At 35.4% G+C, this 20,508-nt stretch overlaps 1 protein-coding gene across 5 annotated transcripts in view; it reads right to left on the bottom strand.

Moving 5' to 3' along the window:
- ATF2 (activating transcription factor 2) overlaps positions 1-20,508 on the bottom strand; it is a 79,728-nt gene that overhangs the window by 43,420 nt on the left and 15,800 nt on the right. For 4 of the 5 annotated variants that reach the window (XM_089916640.1, XM_089916641.1, XM_089916639.1 and 1 more), the window contains 2 exons: positions 18,532-18,606; positions 11,654-11,723 (listed from right to left, as the gene is read on the bottom strand). In XM_089916640.1, the coding sequence (XP_089772766.1) occupies positions 11,654-11,723; positions 18,532-18,563 (102 nt within the window). In that variant the 5' untranslated portion in view covers positions 18,564-18,606. Of the gene's footprint in view, positions 1-11,653; positions 11,724-18,531; positions 18,607-20,508 lie in introns of those variants that run through there. The other variant, XM_089916642.1, reaches the window with a different exon arrangement.

Here is a 20,508-nt window from a genome sequence, read left to right as displayed (position 1 = left end):
ATTAATTTTTGCCATATCATAGTAGAAATATATACTCCATGGTATAATGACTTTTGAAGAAAGCATTGTATTTTACTTAGATTTCAGGTTACTTACCACTTTTAAAATGAAAACTTTCTTATAAAAATATTACTCCTGGACAAATTAAGAGGTAAATCAGGTTCTTTATGTTATCACATAAAGAAAAGAATGCCTCGATCATAATCCAGCAAAGAAATAGTGGCCAGTACAATAATAAAGCAATTAATTACTTTAAAATAAAATAAAGGACTTCCCTGGTAGCACAGTGGTTAAGATTCCGCCTGCCAATGCAGGGGAAACGGGTTCTTCCTGGTCCGGGAAGATCCCACATGCCGCAGAGCAACTAAGCCTAAGCCCGTGCGCCACAACGACTGAGCCTGCGCTCTAGAGCCCAAGAGCCACAACTACTGAAGCCCGCGCACTGCAACTACTGAGCCCACGCACTGCAACTACTGAAGCCCATGCACCTAGAGCTCATGCTCTGCAATGAGAAGCCCGTGCACCGCAATGAAGAGTAGCCCCCGCTGGCCACAACTAGAGAAAGCCTGCACGCAGCAAGGAAGACCCAACGCAGCCAAAAGTAAATAAATAATTTTTTAAAAAGTAAAATAAAATTAAATTAAAATTTTAACTTAAAGTGATTTTTCATTTTATTATCGCATTCTTATATAAAAAAATGAAGCAAATTTATTTTTAAAACTACACTTAGCTTGGATACATCCTGCCTGCCAAAGGTGACATTTATGATTACAATATAATAAATGCATTGTTTAAATACCTCCTGACTGTGTCTGGACATCAATCTTTATGAAGATGCTTCCTTATCTTTAGTAACATTTATAACTGAAAATAGAGAGCACTTACTTTTTGTTATTTCAGAGCAATAATTATAAAATGCCAAATTAAGAGATCTAAACTCACTCTCTAGTCTATATCCTTACAAATGGGATGTTAAAATTATATGTATTTGAACTTGGTTCCTCTGAACCACCAAAAATGGATTCTTTCTCTTTGGTCTCACCACCCCACTATCCAACTCACTACATCCTTTCATGCAACAAATGATAATAGCTTTAGGGTAACCTTAAAACTACGTAAAAGAATGAAATATTTCTTTCCATTATGTTTTTTATTCTAAATATTAAAAGTATGACCTATATCATACTTAGGCCAGCCCACAAGCCCACTGTAAAAGTTAATCCCTCTCATATATACCTCATCTTGCTCTGCACAGTGCCTGGTTATAGCACCTATCAAATATGATATTGATATTTTTGTATTTCCTTTTAAGTAGGCTGAGCTCCTACTATTTGAGCTCCCCCAAATTTAGCATATAAATAAATGCCAATTGAAAGAAAGAACTCCTTACAATTAAAGAATTGAATCTTCAAGCCCAGTCTAAAGGAAAAACAAAAACCCCACCAAACCACAGACTGCTCCTTAAGATGAATTAAGCCTTTAATTTAATTTGGCTGTATAGTGCTCTCATGTAAGTATGCTTACCACTAAGTCTTTAAGTTACTGTACACCAGTGGAAAATTATTATTATATGACCCCTCTTCAAAACCTGCTTGTATTCCCATTGTAGGTGAGTGTCCAGATGCAAACAGTACCTCTACCCCTTGACTTATTCATTTACTCTTCAAACATTTATTAAGTACCAACTATAGGCAATGGGATCATAATCCAGCTCCTCCCCACTCAAGTGCTATTTTCCTATTGCTTCATCATTGTAAGAATCCTTTCCAAATTGGAGAAATAAGGGCTTTCCTGGTGGCGCAGTGGTTAAGAATCCACCTGCCAATGCAGGGGACACAGATTTGAGCCCTGGTCCAGGAAGATTCCCACATGCTGCGGAGCAACTAAACCCGTGCGTCACAACTACTGAGCCTGCACTCTAGAGCCCGCGAGCCACTACTCAGTCCGCGAGCCACAACTACTGAAGCCCAAGTGCCTAGAGCCCGTGCTCTGCATCAGGAGAAGCCCACACGCAGCAATGAAGACCCAACACAGCCAAAAATAAAAAAACAAATTTATTAAAAAAAAAAAACAAATTGGAGAAATAAGAAATAGTCATCCTTTGATAGACCGAATAACAAAGCTCTTGGAGAATGAACATAGCTATAGGGTTTACTTGTGTTACTTCATTGCTTTTTACTTTGCATTACAGTTCTGAATGTCTTACAAGTATCTTTCTTTTTTTTTTTGCTTGAATGTCTTACAGGTATCTTAAAGCAAGGTTCACTTTACGTTCCAAAGAACCTAACAACGTGGCTTTCTCCATTGAGGGCAATCATTAAACATTTGCAAATGAATGCGTTTTGGTAGAGGTCTTAGATTTTAAAACAGCAGTCAGCATAATTAACAGATAGTTATGTGCTAAGAATTTTTTATCCTAACAGTATCCTCTGCTTAGATTCTGGTTTGAACACAAATATCCAAATCAAACAGCAACTACATATAGAATAAATAACATTATGCTTTATACAAAACATGTGAAAACGGCACCGAGATTGATTCTAAGTGAAAAGAAACAGCTAAAAGGATCCTAAAAAACATTTAGGATCATATGAATAGTAAGAGGAGAAATGCGACGAATATGAATTTACAAAGTCTCATGGAGAATGTACAGATCAAATTTACCTGAATGCTATTTATAAAGGAATTGTTGATCATATAATGATATTATTTATATACACGGGTAAAATACACTGAAATTGACACTTGATACAGGTGAGTTTAACCTTGGCTATCATCTGAGGAAACTTACTTATCTCTAACAAGAAACTTAAAAAGACAGTGTCAAAAGGCAGTCACCAGGAACATATATATTGTAAAACGCATTCTTTCTTCAACAAACACATATAGTAGCTATCACAAGCTAACATTTTTGCAGAATCTCTTTGAACTGCTTTCCCAGACAAATTAAGAATTTTATTCTAAAAATAAGCTTCGTAGAAAAATTATAATGATACTGCTAGTGATAACATATTGAATTCATACAATTTCTTTCTTCCAGGCAATTGAGAGCACAACTCCAATGCAAAATGTTACTGATGTGTAGTGTTTTGTTAAACAAGAAGACTTTGAGCATATAGCTGAATAAACAGTGGGAAAGGCAGTCAAGAAAGGTAGGATAGGCCAATCATCTCTCTTAAAAGGTTAAAAAGGATGGGTAACCTGACAGGTAGGAGGGAGGTGAAATAGTTGCTTCCATAATAAATTAATTTAAGCTCTGGTATCTGAGAAATCTGTGTTTCCAAGGCTTGAACACTCTTACCAGAATTAACTTCCTAAGAAATCAGTCATTCTGCATTTAATACATGCATTCATATCTATCATATAGATTATTATTCCTATTTAAAATAGATTAAATAGGTACTAAGTTATAAAGCCATCAGGCCAATAGCCCATTTTACTACTTCTTTAACTAGCTGAATTATTTTATTCAACATCAGGAAGTTACTAATTAAACACACACACATACACACTTCCACTCTCACACCTTCACTGAAACTTTAGATTAAATGATTATCTCCTTTGTAAAACAACTTATAATGTATTAACATTCTACCAAAGAAAGAATTTTCAATAAGAGTATCACCAAAAGCAAAGATACTGTCAATAAAATATGAGTTTCAATGTTAAATGAATCTTTCACTAAATTATCTCAACTTCGTCTCTTTTACTGAATTCAGTGGAACGCCATGTTAAAACAAATGAAATGAACAGGACTCTTTGTGAAATACCTAATAGTGACTGAGCGAGCATATGAAAAATATTGTAATATAAAGAGTCAAAAGTTAAAATCCTCTGCATTGAATTCTATAAGTCTCTCTCTCTGAAATGACATTATCAACAAAATGTATTAAAAATTTTAAATACCTATTTGAAAATTTAAGTCCATTAAGTTTTTTAAAGGTGAAATTCAAATTTGGAATAATGTTACCACCTACTAGTGACAAAAAATAATTTGTAATACCACCAATAAATTGGTGTTTCTAAAATCAATTCTTATTAGAATTTCTAATTTCCTAGGAAATACTATTTGAATCTAGAGAGAGATTATACCATTTCTGTTCTAAGCAAGATTTAACAAATGGATGATGCTGACCTTAGCCGGATTATCATTTTGGCCGGTAACAGTTACAAGGTATTATAACATAGAGGTTAGACTATTTTAAGCATCTTAGGGAACAATATAGGCCAAAAAATAGTTAATAATACCTAGGACTGGAGTGTTCCCATGATGAGAACGGTGCTTAGATAAATTACTAGTGAAAATATATTGTTTTAGCTTTTAAAAACAATATGCAAAATGTATGAAGAACCTTAAAAATGTGTATACATTTTCACCCAATAATTTGATTTCTAAAAATGTATTTTGAGGAATTAATTAGAGATGCATATAAAGGGTAATACAGAAGAATACTCATCACAATGTTGTGATTTTTTAAGGCCGTAATAATTTTTAGGTCATAAAACAGGAATGGGTAAATAGATTATGGGACACATTCTGGCAATAGAATACTACACAGGAACTCAAACCCATGTTTTCAATTAACACACAAAATGCCCATAATACATATAGTGTCATCTGCATACAAATAGAATACAAAACTATATGTGCAGTATGATCCCAATTTTGTTTGAATAAATAAAAGGGGGGAAGGATATAGGAAATACACCAAATGTTAACAGAAGTCCTCTCTGGATTTTATTTTTTCCTTTTGTCAACATTTTCAGTGATGCTTTTGTAATTATGAGAAAATAAAAACCTTTAATGTTAATTGAAAAAAAAAAACATATACAAAGACCTGTATTCAAATATACCTTGAAGCCTGAACATTCTATTTAGGGATGTTTCGCTATAAATGTTAACACAAGAGCAGGCTTGGGTTCAAACTTATCTTCAATATTTTCAGGCTCTGTGACTGAGAGACATTCAGTAGTATATTTAAGTTCAACTGCTCACTTGTAAAATGAGGCCAGTAGCACCTATTTTATAGGGCTTTTGCAGGATTAAATGACATAACCCACATAAGCTTCTTAGCACAGTGACTGGCTAAGTTAAAAAATGTTACTACTGTTATAACTGTTTTTATTACTATGACAACTATTATATGAAACTTTAATTCCTCAAATCCTTTTTGAAACAACCTGGAGCACAAATAAATAGACATGGTATATATACACTTGATAAATATCTGAAAGCTCCATTCTGTGGTTCATAAGCAACTTTTTTGTGTTTCTCAGGTAGAGCTTTTTGTTGTTATTGTTTTGAATAAACTTTTTATTTTGGAAAACCTTTAAGTTTACAGAAGAGTTGCAGTAATAGTACAGAGAGTTCTCACACACTCATTACTCAGTTTGTTTCCCCAATGTTCTCATCTTACATTACTGTGGTACATTTATCAAAACTAAGAAACCAACATTGATATATTACTATTAACTAAACTCAAGACTTTGGTAATTTCAGTATTACCCAGCTTAACCAGGCTCAGACTCCAAATGACTTTTTGTTAGGTTACCAAATTCAAAATCATCTCTGAAAACTATGACAGGGACCGCCAGCTGTCCCTCAATATCTATTACCCTTTTTCCTTCAATAAAAGAACTTCTGAATTTTAGGTGAGCACTTGGCTGCCCAGGACAAAGACCACATTTTCTAGCTTTCTTTGCAGTTAGGTGGGCATATGATTGGGCTGGGACCAAAAGAATGAGTGAAAATTATATGCATTACTTCCAGTTAATGCTCCTAAAATGATGGGTGTATACATGCTGTGTTTTGCTTCCCCTTCTCCCTCTCTTATTGCTGGAATATGGACTTGAGTCAGGAGCTGGAACAGCCATCATGGAGCTAAAAATGGAAGTAGCATGTTGAGGGTTATAGAATCAGCCAGCCCTGGGACTCCTACTTCCCAGTTATTACATAAAGAACAAACTGCTCAATCTATTAAGGTTGAGTCTTTGTTTCAGCCAGCATCCTAAGTAATACAAGTCTCTTTAAAACAATGTGCCATAGCTTCTAAAGGTGATTTCTTTTGTGTAATGGAATGAAAAGAAATGTAGTTTTTTATGGTGACCATATCGAAGAAATGTTTGTATGTCTAAGTTTTGATATGCTTCCTTTTCTCTATTCAAACCTTCCCCACCTCTTCCCGCCTTTTCACTTTCAGTTACTATGGATAAATTGTCTATGGTCCTTTCTAAGGCCAGTCCCTTCACTTGAACACCGGATCCCATCCTCTCCTAAGGACCCCATTCCTGCAATAGTCCCTCTCTCTGCAGTGTCAAATATGCTGTGATAGTCCCACCTTAAAATTCAAAACAAACAAAAAAACTCCATCTTCAATTCTCCTCCAGCAGTTATTTTACTGTTCCCTTTAAGCTAAATTCCAAGAAAAAGGTATCTTATAATGTCTCCACTTCTGGTTCTCCACATTTACTCGTCAGTCTAACTCCAATCTCACTGCTGTCACTGCTGCTTCACTGAAGCTACTCTTAGCAAGGTGTCTAATAATCCCCATTTTTCTAAATCCGATAATAAATACTGAATTCTCACCTTACCCTTTCAACTATATGACTACATTGTTCCCCAACACTTTGAAATACTTTTTCTACTTGACTTCCAGAACACAATTTTCTTCATTGTCTGCTTGCTTCTCAGTCTCCTCTGCTACATCCTCCCCCTCTTTCTGACTTCTGAACACTGGAGTGCCTTAAAGCTTAGCTCTCACCCTTCCTCTCTATCTATACTATTTAAATACAGAAGTAAAACTAAAGAAATATGGGGATTATAGATTATCAGACAAAATGTATTACAAACCCTGACAATGGAAAAATTATTATCAGACATCAAGGGAGAGGAAAGAAGTAGGAGGAAAAATGAATGTTAACTCCTTTCATAACAGGGAGTCTAAAAAACAATTCTAACTTCTTAATGTTTTTCATATTTTTAAAAAATATTAGGTCTTTTACACAATCTCTGATACACATACATACATATGTTCTTACATTCAGCAATAGGTTTATTTTTCTTCTGCTGCATTTTAGTAAATTAAAAAGAAATAGTGTAATAAACCCCTTTGCACATTCACCCAGCTTTAGCAATTATCAACCTATGATCCATCTCATTTCATCTCTACTCACCATTCACCCAATGGATTTTTTTGAGGCCCACCCCAGAAATTATTTTACCTGTTAAGTATTTCAGTATTTGTCTGCGCCAGATTGTAAAATATGGCCACAAATTCCTTCCATTATGATATGTACCCTCCTTCCTTTGCAATGTGGTAAGGCTGGTTCTCCCATCCGGAGGAGGGTATCTATTTCCCCACCCCTTGAGTCTGGGCTGGTCTGGTGAGTTGCACTGATCAACAGAATGCTGCAGAAGTGATGACCTGTCACTTCCAAACTGAAGTTTCAAGAAGCTTTATAGCTTTTGCTTCTATTCTCCTGGAATACTACTGTCCAGAGACTGACAGGTAACAAAATATATTGAACATATATCTAATAACCTTGGGCATATGTCTTTTCATAGTTTTGACAGTGCATCTTTGGGATAGAGTCCCAGAAGTAGGATTGTTGGGTCAAAGGGTAAATGCATGTGTAATTTTGCTAGATATTGTCAAACTCCCTCTAGGGGGTGTGCCATCTTGCACTTTTACCAGCAATGAATAAGAGTGCAAGAGTACTTTTAATATCACTGAAGTAAAATGGTTGCTGCTTTGCCAAAAGTATAAACATTCTTATGGTAGAAAATGTCAAAATAATCATAGATTGATTTATAGGCAGGATCATTAGATGGAAATGTTGCTGATATATATTATGAGGAAGAACAATGGGTGACTTTGGGGCCTGATAAAGTGCTGGAACACCCTTGTTATGTTCATAGAAGACCTTAGCCCTACGAAGGGTGTCTTCTTGGCTGGCTAAGAGGTAGTCTACCTCTCAGTCTCTTGGCCATTTGTGCCATGGACATGGACTGGGCATGTGCAAGGCAGTCTGCTGCGAGAACTTAAACAATGAATATTAAAAAGTTCCCAGACTTTCTGGATCTGGTGTTGAGGTGAATAAACGCTTACTTTACCCCGGGGATGTGCTGTGTAATGTTCCATTTGCCTCACCCCATCAGCTAAGGAAGCAAACCATTAATAGTGTCTATAAACAGTCTGGATATGCTTGAACAGATGGTGTAATTTTTCTCAGCAATTTTAAAATATCTTCTTGACCTGAAGAGTATCTCATTTTCATTTGCCTTTTTCTCCTAATTTTACTGAGTCATTCTTTCACTGGTTCTATCTCCCAGATAGGGAGAAACGACAGCCTGGCCTTGGGAGTTGGGGTGGAGGCAGAAGATGGAAGGGATAGTTTTGGCGCAGAGGCACCAAAAACGGGGAAGGTTGGATGGTACTAATTCGACTTCTTGGATTCATCCTGAAGTCAGATCCCCCGATCTTTTGTTGGCTTCATTTGGAAGCTCTCTTAAGTAAATTTAAATGTAATTCTTTTTATTTAAAATGGCATGTATGTTACTAAAGACTCAATCACAAAATAACAATTCCAACTATTTTAAGCAGAAAAGGATAGGACAAGGAATTAGGGACTGGTTTGAGACTGAGTTTCCACGAATGATTCCTAGAACAACACAGCAAAACTGGTCATGGTCCAAAGGCTGGCTCTAGAAACATATTGTATTAGCTCTAATCCAGGGATTAAAGATTCATACTGTGTCTGTCCAATCCATTCCAGCAAAATGGAGGACTTGAGTAATACCACCTTTCCATTCAACTTGGTCCCAAATCCAAGGAGTAAATGTAATTTACCAGAATGAGTAAATCTGGTTGGTGGAACCTAAAATCATACCCAGAATTCTAGCTGAAAAGGATTTTAGAAATTGCAATTTTTAGCTTTCCTGAATTTATAGAAAAATGTATACAAAATATATCTCCAAAATATATGTCAAATCAGTCTATTTCTCTATTTGTCCATTATTACCACCTAGTCAAAGCCACCACTATCTCTCTGACTGCTGCCAGTCTCTACTTTCACTATTAGCTCAGCAATGGCTTTTCATTGCTCTCTGAATAAAATCCAAATACCTTATCACAGTCAACAAAAGCCCTACAGGTTATCGACTCTTTTTATTCCCCTACCTTTCTGACATCATCTCCTACCCTTATCCTCATTAATCACTATATGCTCCAGCCGCAACAGTCACTTTTCTGTTTTTAAACACACCAAATCCATTCCTTCCCTATGAGACTTTATATTTGCTGTTCCTTCAGTCTGGAAAACTCTTCCCCCAGGTATGTGCAGGGTTTGCTCCCACATCTTTACTCAAATGTCACCTTATTACAGAGCATTCCCTGACCCACCTATCTAAAGTATCACCAACCCTGGTAACTCCTACCTTTACCCTGCTCAACATCATGGACACCATGTAAATTAAAATCTTTAGGTACCACTATACCCTCACCAGAATGATTAAAATTAAAAGATTATCCAAAACAATCCTGAAAAAGAACTAAATTGGAGAATTTACTCTACCTGACTGGAAGGCTTACTGTAAAGCTAAATAAAGCAATCAAGACGGTATGGTACTGGCATAAAAGCTGACAGACTGATGAAAGGAACAGAATAGAAAGCTAAGAAATAGATCCACGCTTACACAAATCATTTGATTTTCAATAAAGGGGATGAAGCAATTTAATGAAAAAAGGAAAATCTTTTCAACAAACGACACTGGAATATCTGAGAAACCATATGGAAAAAAAAGTGAGCTTCAACTCCTACCTCACACTATACACAAAAATTAATTCAAGATACAAAAGAGACCGAAATGAAAAACCAAGCTTTCAGAGGAAAGCAATGGAGAATATCTTTGTGACTTAAGGTTAAGCAAAAGTTTCTTAGATAAGTCACAAAAACCAACAACCAAAGAAGAGAAGAAATTAATACATTAGACTTCATTAAAATTAGAAACATCTGTTCATCAAAAGATACTATTATGAAAATCAAGTTGGAAACCACAGACCTGGAGAAAAATTTGATGACACACTGGTACCCAGGATATTTAAAGAGCTCATACAACTCAATAATTAAAAGACAGGCAACCTAATTTTTAAAAACAAGTAGATTTGAAAAGATATTTCACAAAAAATAAAGTATACGAATGGCCAATAAGCACATGAAAAAGTGCTCATTTTTTCATCAGTCAACAAAGAAATGCAAAGTAACACTTTATATATCAGTATACACACAATGAAAATGGCTAAAATTAAAAGATTGACACCAAATGTTGGCAAAGATATGATACAACAGGACCTCTCCTAGACTGTTGGTGGAAATGCAAAGTGACACCTCTGTTTTGGAAAGCAGTTTGGCAATTTCCTATTATATATTACATATGATCCCACCACTACTCTTCTAGGTACTCACCCAAGAGAAAAGAAAGCATGCATTCATTCAAAGACTTATACATAAATATTCACAACAGCTTTATTTCTAACAACTAAAAACTGGAAATAAGACAAATGTCCATAAACAAGTGAATAAATAAACTAATGGTGAAATAAGGAAATACTGCTCCTCAATGAAAAGGAATTAACTACTAATCACATAGCATGCAGAAATTGTAAATTAATTATGTGGAAGGAAAGAATCCAGTCAAAAGTACATACTGTATGATTCCATTTACATAAAATTCTGGAAAATACAAACTAACCTATAGTGACAGAAGGCAGATCAATGGTTGACAGGGATGGGAGGGAGGTATAACAAATAAGCATGAGGAAACTTTTGGGGATGATGAATATGTTCACTATCTTAATTGTGGTGATGGTTTTATGGATACATACATATGTTAAAATGTATCAAACTGTACACTATGAGCATGTGCAGTTTATTGTGTATAAATTATACCTCCATTTAAAATCAGCTAAAGAAAACAATGAGAACCAAAGAAACACTTTAATACTTATTTATGATTTATAGTTTGTATATTTAAGTACTCTGTAAATTTACTACACATTAAATTTATTCTTTCATTCTTTAGTGTCTATAGCTATTTTAAGATTATTATAACAGTAATAGATTAATAATTTAATGGCCTATTAAAAAACACTGAAATATTATTTTCTGTAACAACACTAAAATATTATTTTCTAAAAATGCTTCCACACATGCTCTATATTAAAGATGTTATACTTAAGAACATTAATATATTATTAGTGATATGCTCAGAGGTAAACATTAGTTTTTTTCATAAGAGTTCAGCAAGTAAACTAATTTTCATAAAAGATAATGTATATCTGATTTCCAATTAGGCAATTCACAATGATTTTCAACCAATAATGGTCAAATGAATATACTTTTAAATCTTGGATTTTCTCCAGGTTTTCCATCTTTCCCTTACAAGACTTAATTTTTTTTTTCCATATTAGATTGTATTCATTAAAACTCAGATGTGCTATTGAGGAAAATTAATTTCTTCCCCAAATTTTTCTGGGTTATTTTCATTCTAACTCCAAAATTGTACAAAACATTGTAAAAGAATCCTTTTAATGACAACATATATTGTCATAAGTGTTTTACTAAATATGAATATACAAAACAATTTATATATTACCTGGCCACATCCAGGGGCAGTACATAGAAAGGGTTTGTCATCACTCATATTCCACAGGTCCTTGTATTGCCTATAATAAAACATTAAGAAATGGCTAAATGTTTCACAGTCCAGATTTTTAAATAAAGAACAACTTAAAATGTAATATTATTTGATTTTCACTAAGCTTATCAACTTCTATCTGAATGTGAAGTAAAACACTTTTACTGACATTTTAACCCCACCTTCCATTTTCTTATTATGAACAGAGACATGTAACATGCAGATTTTACACTACAGAAAAAAATATTAGGAACCCTGATCTATCAGTCGAAATCTTTCCTGTTCAGTAGCATAAGTGCAGAGAAATGAAATAATGAGAAGATAACCACTTTAAACCCCAATGAAATAATGGACTAGGTAACTATCATCAATGTCTGATAAAACAATCAGGAACAAAGGTGACGGGAACTTTATAATGGCTGGGTCAGGGTGACAGCATCTGAACTCACGGGTCAGGGTGACAGCATCTGAACTCACAGGTCAGTCTTAAATTAACATCACTAAAAGTGAGACAAACATTATGTGCCCCCTGATATGATGCAATAGAAAGCACACAAAGGATTCTTGGGGGAAAAAAAGTCAAGCCTGAATCTAATCAAGCCTCTCTAGATCCAACTACAGGAAATACAGGAGATAGAAAAACATGTTGAAAGGGGATACAGCAGAAGCAAGAAGAACTACAATTCTGCAGCCTGTGGATCGAAAACCACATTCAAAGAGACAGACAAAATGAAAAGGCAGAGGACTATGTACCAGATGAAGGAACAAGATAAAAACCCAGAAAAACAATTAAATCAAGTGGAGATAGGCAACCTCCCAGAAAAAGAAATCAGAATAATGATAGTGAAGATGATCCAGGACCTCGGAAAAAGAATGGAGGCAAAGATGAAGAAGGTGTAAGAAATGTTGAAGAAAGACCTAGAAGAATTAAAGAACAAACACCTAGAAGAATTAAAGAACAAACAAACAGAGATGAACAATACAATAACTGAAATGAAAACTACACTAGAAGGAATCAATAGCAGAATAACTGAGGGAGAACGGATAAGTGACCTGGAAGACAGAATGGTGGAATTCACTGCTGAGGAACAGAATAAATAAAAAAGAATGAAAAAAAATGAGGACAGCCTAAGAGACCTCTGGAACAACATTAAACACACCAACATTCACATTATAGGGGCTCCAGAAGGAGAAGAGAGAGAGAAAGGACCCGAGAAAATATCTGAAGAGATTATAGTCGAAAACTTGCCTAACGTGGGAAAGGAAACAGCCACCCAAGTCCAGGAAGCACAGAGAGTCCAGGCAGGATAAACCCAAGGAGAAACATGCCGAGACACATAGTAATCAAATTGACAAAAATTCAAGACAAAGAAAAATTATGGAAAGCAACAAGGGAAAAATGACAAATAACATACAAGGGAACTCCCATAAGCTTAACAGCTGATTTTTCAGCAGAAACTCTACAAGGCAGAAGGGACTGGCATGATAAGTGATGAAAGGGAAGAACCTACAACCAAGATTACTCTACCCGGCAAGGATCTCATTTAGATTCGATGGAGAAATCAAAAGCTTTACAGACAAGCAAAAGCTAAGAGAATTCAGCACCACCAAACCAGCTCTACAACAAATGCTAAAGGAACTTCTCTAACTGGGAAACACAAGAGAAGAAAAGGACCTACAAAAACAAACCCAAAACAATTAAGAAAATGGTCAAAGGAACATACATATCAATAATTACCTTAAACGTGAATGGATTAAATGCTCCAACCAAAAGACACAGGCTTGCTGAATGGATACAAAAACAAGACCCATATATATGCTGTCTACAAGAGACCAACTTCAGACCTAGGGACACATACAGACTGAAAGTGAGGGGATGGAAAAAGATATTCCATGCAAATGGAAATCAAAAGAAAGCTGGAATAGCAATACCCATGTCAGATAAAATAGACTTAAAAAAAAAGAATGTTATAAGAGACAAGGAAGGACACTACATAATGATCAAGGGATCAATCTAAGAAGGAAGATACAACAATTATAAATAAATATGCAGCCAACATAGGAGCACCTCAATACATAAGGCAACTGCTAACAGCTATAAAAGAGGAAATTGACAGTAACACAATAGTGGTGGGCTTTAACACTTCACTTACACTAATAGACAGATCATCCAGACAGAAAACTGATAAGGAAACACAAGCTTTTTCTTTAGACCAGATAGATTTAAATGACATCTATAGGACATTCCATCCAAAAACAGCATATTACACTTTCTTCTCAAGTGCACACGGAACATTCTCCAGGATAGATCACATCTTGGGTCACAAATCAATCCTCAGTAAATTTAAGAAAACTGAAATCATATCAAGCATCTTTTCCGACCACAATGCTATGAAATTAGAAATCAGTTACAGGGGAAAAAAACGCAAAAAACACAAACACATGGAGGCTAAACAATACACTACTAAATAACCAAGAGATCACTGAAGAAATCAGAGGAAATCAAAAAATACCTAGAGACAAATGACAATGAAAACACGATGATCCAAAACCTATGGGATGCAGCAAAAGCAGTTCTAAGAGGGAAGTTTAGAGCTATACAAGCCTACCTCAAGAAACAAGAAAAATCTCACATAAACACTCTAACCTTACACCTAAAGGAACTAGAGAAAGAAGAACAAAAAAACCCCAAAGTTAGCAGAAGGAAGGAAATCATAAAGATCAGATCAGAAATAAATGAAATAGAAACAAAGAAAACAATAGCAAAGATCAATGAAACTAAAAGCTGGTTCTTTGAGAAGATAAACAAAATTGATAAACCATTAGCCAGACGCATGAAGAAAAAGAGGTAGAGGACTCAAATCAATAAAATTAGAAATGAAAGAGGAGAAGTTACAATGGACACTGCAGAAATACAAAGCATCATAAGAGACTACTACAAGCAACTCTGTGCCAATAAAATGGACAACCTGGAAGAAATGGACAAATTCTTAGAAAGGTATAACCTCCCAAGACTGAACCAGGAAGAAACAAAATATGAACAGACTAATCACAAGTAATAAAATTGAAACTGTGATTAAAAATCTTCCAACAAACAAAAGTCCAGGACCAGACGGCTTCACAGGTGAATTCTATCAAACGTTTAGAGAAGAGCTAACACCCATCCTTCTCAAACTCTTCCAAAAACTTGCAGAGAAAGGAACACTCTCAACTCATTCTAAGAGGCCACCATCACCCTGATACCAAAACCAGACAGAGAAACTACAAAAAAAGAAAATTACAGACCAATATCACCGATGAATATAGATGCAAAAATCCTCAATAAAATACTAGGAAACAGAATCCAACAACACATTAAAAGGATCATACACCAAGATCAAGTGGGATTTATCCCAGGGATGCAAGGATTCTTCAGTATAATGCAAATCAATTAATATGTGTGATATACCATATTAACAAATTGAAGAATAAAAACCATATGATCATCTCAATAGATGCAGAAAAAGCTTTTGACAAAAGTCAACACCCATTTATGATAAAAACTCTCCAGAAAGTGGGCATAGAGGGAACCTACCTCAACATAATAAAGGCCATATACAACAAACCCAGCGCAAACATCATTCTCAATGGTGAAAAACTGAAAGCATTTCCTCTAAGGTCAGGAAGAAGACAACAATGTCCACTCTCGCCACTATTATTCAACATAGATTTGGAATTCCTAGCCACGGCAACCAGAGAAGAAAAAGAAATAAAAGGAATATAAATTGGAAAAGAACAAGTAAAACGGTCACTGTTTGCAGATGACATGATACTATACATAGAGAATCCTAAAGATGCCACCAGAAAACTCCTAGAGCTAATCAATGAATCTGGTAAAGTAGCAAGATACAAAATTAATGCACAGAAATCTCTTGCATTCCTATACACTAATGATGAAAAATCTGAAAGAGAAATTAAGGAAACACTCCCATTTACCATTGCAACAAACAGAATAAAATATCTAGGAATAAACCTACCTAGGGAGACAAAAGACCTGTATGCAGAAAATTATAAGACACTGATGAAAGAAATTAAAGATGATAGCAACAGATGGAGAGATACACCATGTTCTTGGATTGGAAGAATCAACATTGTGAAAATGACTATACTACCCAAAGCAATCTACAGATTCAGTGCAATCCCTATCAAGTTACCAGTGGCATTTTTTTTTTACAGAATTAGAACAAAAAATCTTAAAATTTCTGTGCAGACAGAAAAGATCCCGAATAGCCAAAGCAGACTTGAGGGAAAAAAACAGAGCTGGAGGAATCAGATTCCCTGACTTCAGACTATACCACAAAGCTACAGTAATGAAGACAATATGGTACTGGCACAAAAACAGAAATATACATCAACGGAACAGGATAGAAAGCTCAGAGATAAACCCATGCACCTATGATCAACTAATCTACAACAAAGGAGGTAAGGATATACAATAGAGAAAAGACAGTCTCTTCAACAAGTGGTGCTGGGAAAACTGGACAGCTACATGTAAAAGAATGAAATTAGAACACTCCCTAACACCATACACCAAAATAAACTCAAAATGGATTCATGACCTAAATATAAGACCGGACACTATAAAACTCTAAGAGGAAAACATAGGAAGAACACTCTTTGACATAAATCACAGCAAGATCTTTTTTGACCCACCTCCTAGAGTAATGGAAACAAAAACAAAAATAAACAAATGGGACCTAATGAAACTTAAAAGCTTTTGCACAGCAAAAGAAACTATAAACGAAATGAAAAGACAATCCTCAGAATGGGAAAAGTATTTGCAAATGAATCAATGGATAAAGGATTAATCTCCAAAATATATAAACAGCTCATGCAGCTCAATATTAAAAAAACAAACAGCCCAATCAAAAAATGGGCAGAAGACCTAAACAGACATCTCTCCAAAGAAGTCATACAGATAGCCAAGAGGCACATGAAAAGCTGCTCAACATTACTAATTATTAGAGAAATGCAAATCAAAACTACAATGAGGTATCACTTACACCAGTTAGAATAGGCATCATCAGGAAATCTACAAACAACAAATGCTGGAGAGGGTGTGGAGAAAAGGGAACCCTCTTGCACTGCTGGTGGGAATGTAAATTGATATAGCCACTATGGAGAGCAGTATGGAGATTCCTTAGAAAACTAAAAACAAAATTACCATATGACCCAGCAATCCCACTACTGGGCATATAACCAGAGAAAACTGCAATTCAAAAAGACACATGCGGGCTTCCCTGGTGGCGCAGTGGTTGAGAGTTCGCCTGCCGATGCAGGGGACATGGGTTCGTGCCCTGGTCTGGGAGGATCCCACATGCCGCGGACCGGCTGGGCCCGTGAGCCATGGCCGCTGGGCCTGTGTGTCTGGAACCTGTGCTCCACAACGGGAGAGGCCACAGCAGTGAGAGGCCCGCGTTCGGCCAAAAAAAAAAAAAAAAGACACATGCACCCCAATGTTCACTGCAGCTCTATTTACAATAGCCAGGTCATGGAAGCAACCTAAATGCCCATTGACAGACGAATGGATAAAGAAGTTGTGGTACATATATACAATGGAGTATTACTTAGCCACAAAAAGTAACAAAATTGGGTCATTTGTAGAGATGTGGACAGACCTAGAGACTGTCATACAGAGTGAAGTAAGTCAGAAAGAGGAAAACAAATATCATATTAATGCATATTATATGTGGAATCCAGAAAAAATGGTACAGATGAACCGGTTTGCAAGGCAAAAATAGAGACACAGATGTAGAGAACAAACGTATGGGCACCAAGAGGGGAAAGTGGGGGTGGGGATGGGATGAATTGGGAGACTGGGATTGACATGTATACACTAATATGTATAAAACAGATAACTAATAAGAACCTGCTGTATAAAAAAATAAATTTTAAAAAGAATCCTCTAACCTAAAAAAAAAAAGAAAAGAAAAACATGTCAAACAACATCACCAAGCTGGAATTAGCCAAATTCTACAGGACAAAAGACCTGGTTTCTTCAAGAAATAAATGTCATGGGGAACTAAAGAAAAGAGGAGGTAGAGGGGAACTGTTTTAGATTAAAAGAGGTCTAATAAACATACTAAACAAAATGCAATATGGGGACTTTCTTGGATCCAGATTTGAACCAAACAACTACAAAAAGACATTTTTGAGTCAAGATTGTTTTCCTACTTTTTGATATAGACTTAAAGTTTCCAATTATTCCTTCCGTAAACTTGTAGGTTTTTGTTTTTGCTTTCTTCATAGAAATTACATATATGAACTATATTTGACAACTAAAAATTCTGTAACATTGTTTCTTTTTCAACACTAGTTTGTTAACCTTTCGGAAATAAGTTTCTCTTCAGGAACAGAGATGACAATCACTATTATGGCCAAATTTGGGAAACGCTAGAATACTGTTTTTTGGGGGCAGGACTTTTCAGACTTTATATGTTCAAGAGAAATGACCAGAAGAGCACCTAGAATACAGCATTTTTGCCACATCCATTTTCTATTTGAACCTTTTTCACTAGAACAATACTAGAACATCTCATGGGACTAGTATTATTTGGAACTCATTTTAGGAGAAATCAAAACCCTAAAATATGTTTATGCTTGTCATAGTTAAGTATATTTTGATGCTCTATTTGATAATTTTAAAATACTATAGAAGTAGTAGCTAAACTACATACTAGATAAGTATTTTCTTATTTATGAAAAACACTTGAAATATTTATCTAGAAATAACCTATGAGAATTTTTATAATCTAAAATATGAAAAAAGCGCAAAATACCAAATATTGCATACACACCTGGCAGAATTCACATGTAACTTGAATTTCATAAGTTGTACAACTTATCACGTCCTCTTTTTCATGGCAAGGATACTGAAAAATGAAGTGGTTTCACACTGTTAAATATAGTTTTGAAACATTTCTTGAAACATAGTAAAACAATAAAAACACTCAAATAATTACACTCTTTGTAACACTACTGTCATCCAAAAACCCACTCACTATTAAGAATCTTTATAATAGAGCACTGCTCCTAAAATATGAACACCCATATAAATGCCTTAAACATAGGTATTAATATATCCAACTCCACGATAAAGAGGGTAAAAGAGAAACATTTAACTTAGCCTTTAGGACTGTGGTTGAAGAGCAGTAATTAAAAGAGTGAAAATCCTGACTTTTGACGTCTGATGAAAAGATGAGATCTAGTATTTCAAAATATCTATTCAGAAAGCTTTAAGTTTTAAAAAATGTAGTCAGTGATGGTCTGGTTCTCAGCCTAATTCATCACTATTTGTCCCATAATGTAATGACAGTTGATCTTTATAAGAAGTTCCCTCTTCCCTAACTTTATAGTTTACTTATTTGACATTAGCTTAAGGACAAGTACAACATACTTAAACTATGTTTAAACTATGAGGGTCAGTGGCTCATCTTTAAACTCTACTAAGCCTCCATTACATTCACTGAAACCCCATGTAGTGGCAAACAGAGTTAACCATATGCTTATGCAAATAAGCCAATGGTACACAGAGAAAATTTTTATTTTACATAATTTTGCTTATAAATGTGGTGTCAAGAATGTCCTGCTCAGGAAAATTGGGTAATTCCTGTGGCGAAATGTGTAAATAGCTACACTTCTGAGTCCTGGAGTCAGAGATGGTCTGATATAGGAGAAAGGAAGAAGAAAGTTCTTTTCCTGGTCCCAGGCAAAACTTCTATCTATCTGGTAAGGTTACATTTCATCATTCACATTCAACTTTACCATGTTGCCTGTGAGAAGAGGGGAAAAAGCACTAGAATAATCCAAAGGAAACCTATAAAAGTTATGGTTCAGTCACTACCAGTAGAATGTGAACTCAATGAAGACAAGGAACTTATCTTTGGGTTAACTACCTGAAACAGAGCCTAGCTTATAGTAGCATTTACGCATTAAATATTAAGGAATGAATAAACAGCCATATGATATGAAAAAGTCAGATAAATTTAGTTTAAGTTATCTAACTGAAAAAACTTCTAAAACTAATAAATGCAGTTCATATTGCTTTGAAAAATCAAAGCAATATTTAAACTCAGTTAAGTTCAAGAAACATTTAAACACCAAACTCATGCCAAGACACAAAGGTGAAAAAATAAACAGTCCAAAAAAACCCAAAACAAAACAAATAGTCCCTCCACTTTGAGAAACTTTCAGTCAAGCAGAAGAAAGAATACAGAAATATAATTTCAATTCAATTTGGTAAGAATAGCAGTTAAAATATTAAAAATATACAGGTAGGGGCTTCCCTGGTGGCGCAGTGGTTGAGAGTCCACCTGCCAATGCAGGGGACACGGGTTCATGCCCCAGTCCGGGAGGATCCCACATGTCGTGGAGTGGCTGGGCCCGTGAGCCATGGCTGCTGAGCCTGCGCGTCTGGAGCCTGTGCTCCACAACGGGAGAGGCCACAACAGTGAGAGGCCCGCGTACCGCAAAAAAAAAAGAAAAAAATAAATAGATAAATAAATAAATAAAAATATACAGGTAGTGCAGGGACCAATCCGATAGTTCTAGAAAAGCTTTGAGGGAATTAACCCTTCGTATCCTCCTCTCTGATCTCTTCCACACACCCCTGACTACTATTGTCCCATTCTTCTACAAAAGGTGTTCCTTACCTGCAGGAGGCTTCTATAGTTCCTTTCCTATAGTCTAGGAACTAGACTATTTCCTAGCCAACCAATAAAAATTCCCATTCCTTATACTATTTCCTAATACCTAGCTGAGGTCTGTAAATATAA

Source organism: Delphinapterus leucas, chromosome 8 (assembly GCF_059928025.1).
Source record: "Delphinapterus leucas isolate spDelLeu-1000000601 "Yukka" chromosome 8, BTC_Dleu_Yukka2, whole genome shotgun sequence".
In the NCBI taxonomy this organism is placed as follows: Eukaryota; Metazoa; Chordata; class Mammalia; order Artiodactyla; family Monodontidae; genus Delphinapterus; species Delphinapterus leucas.
Note: the sequence above shows the minus strand (reverse complement) of the source record. Positions and strands in the feature narration are given on the sequence as shown.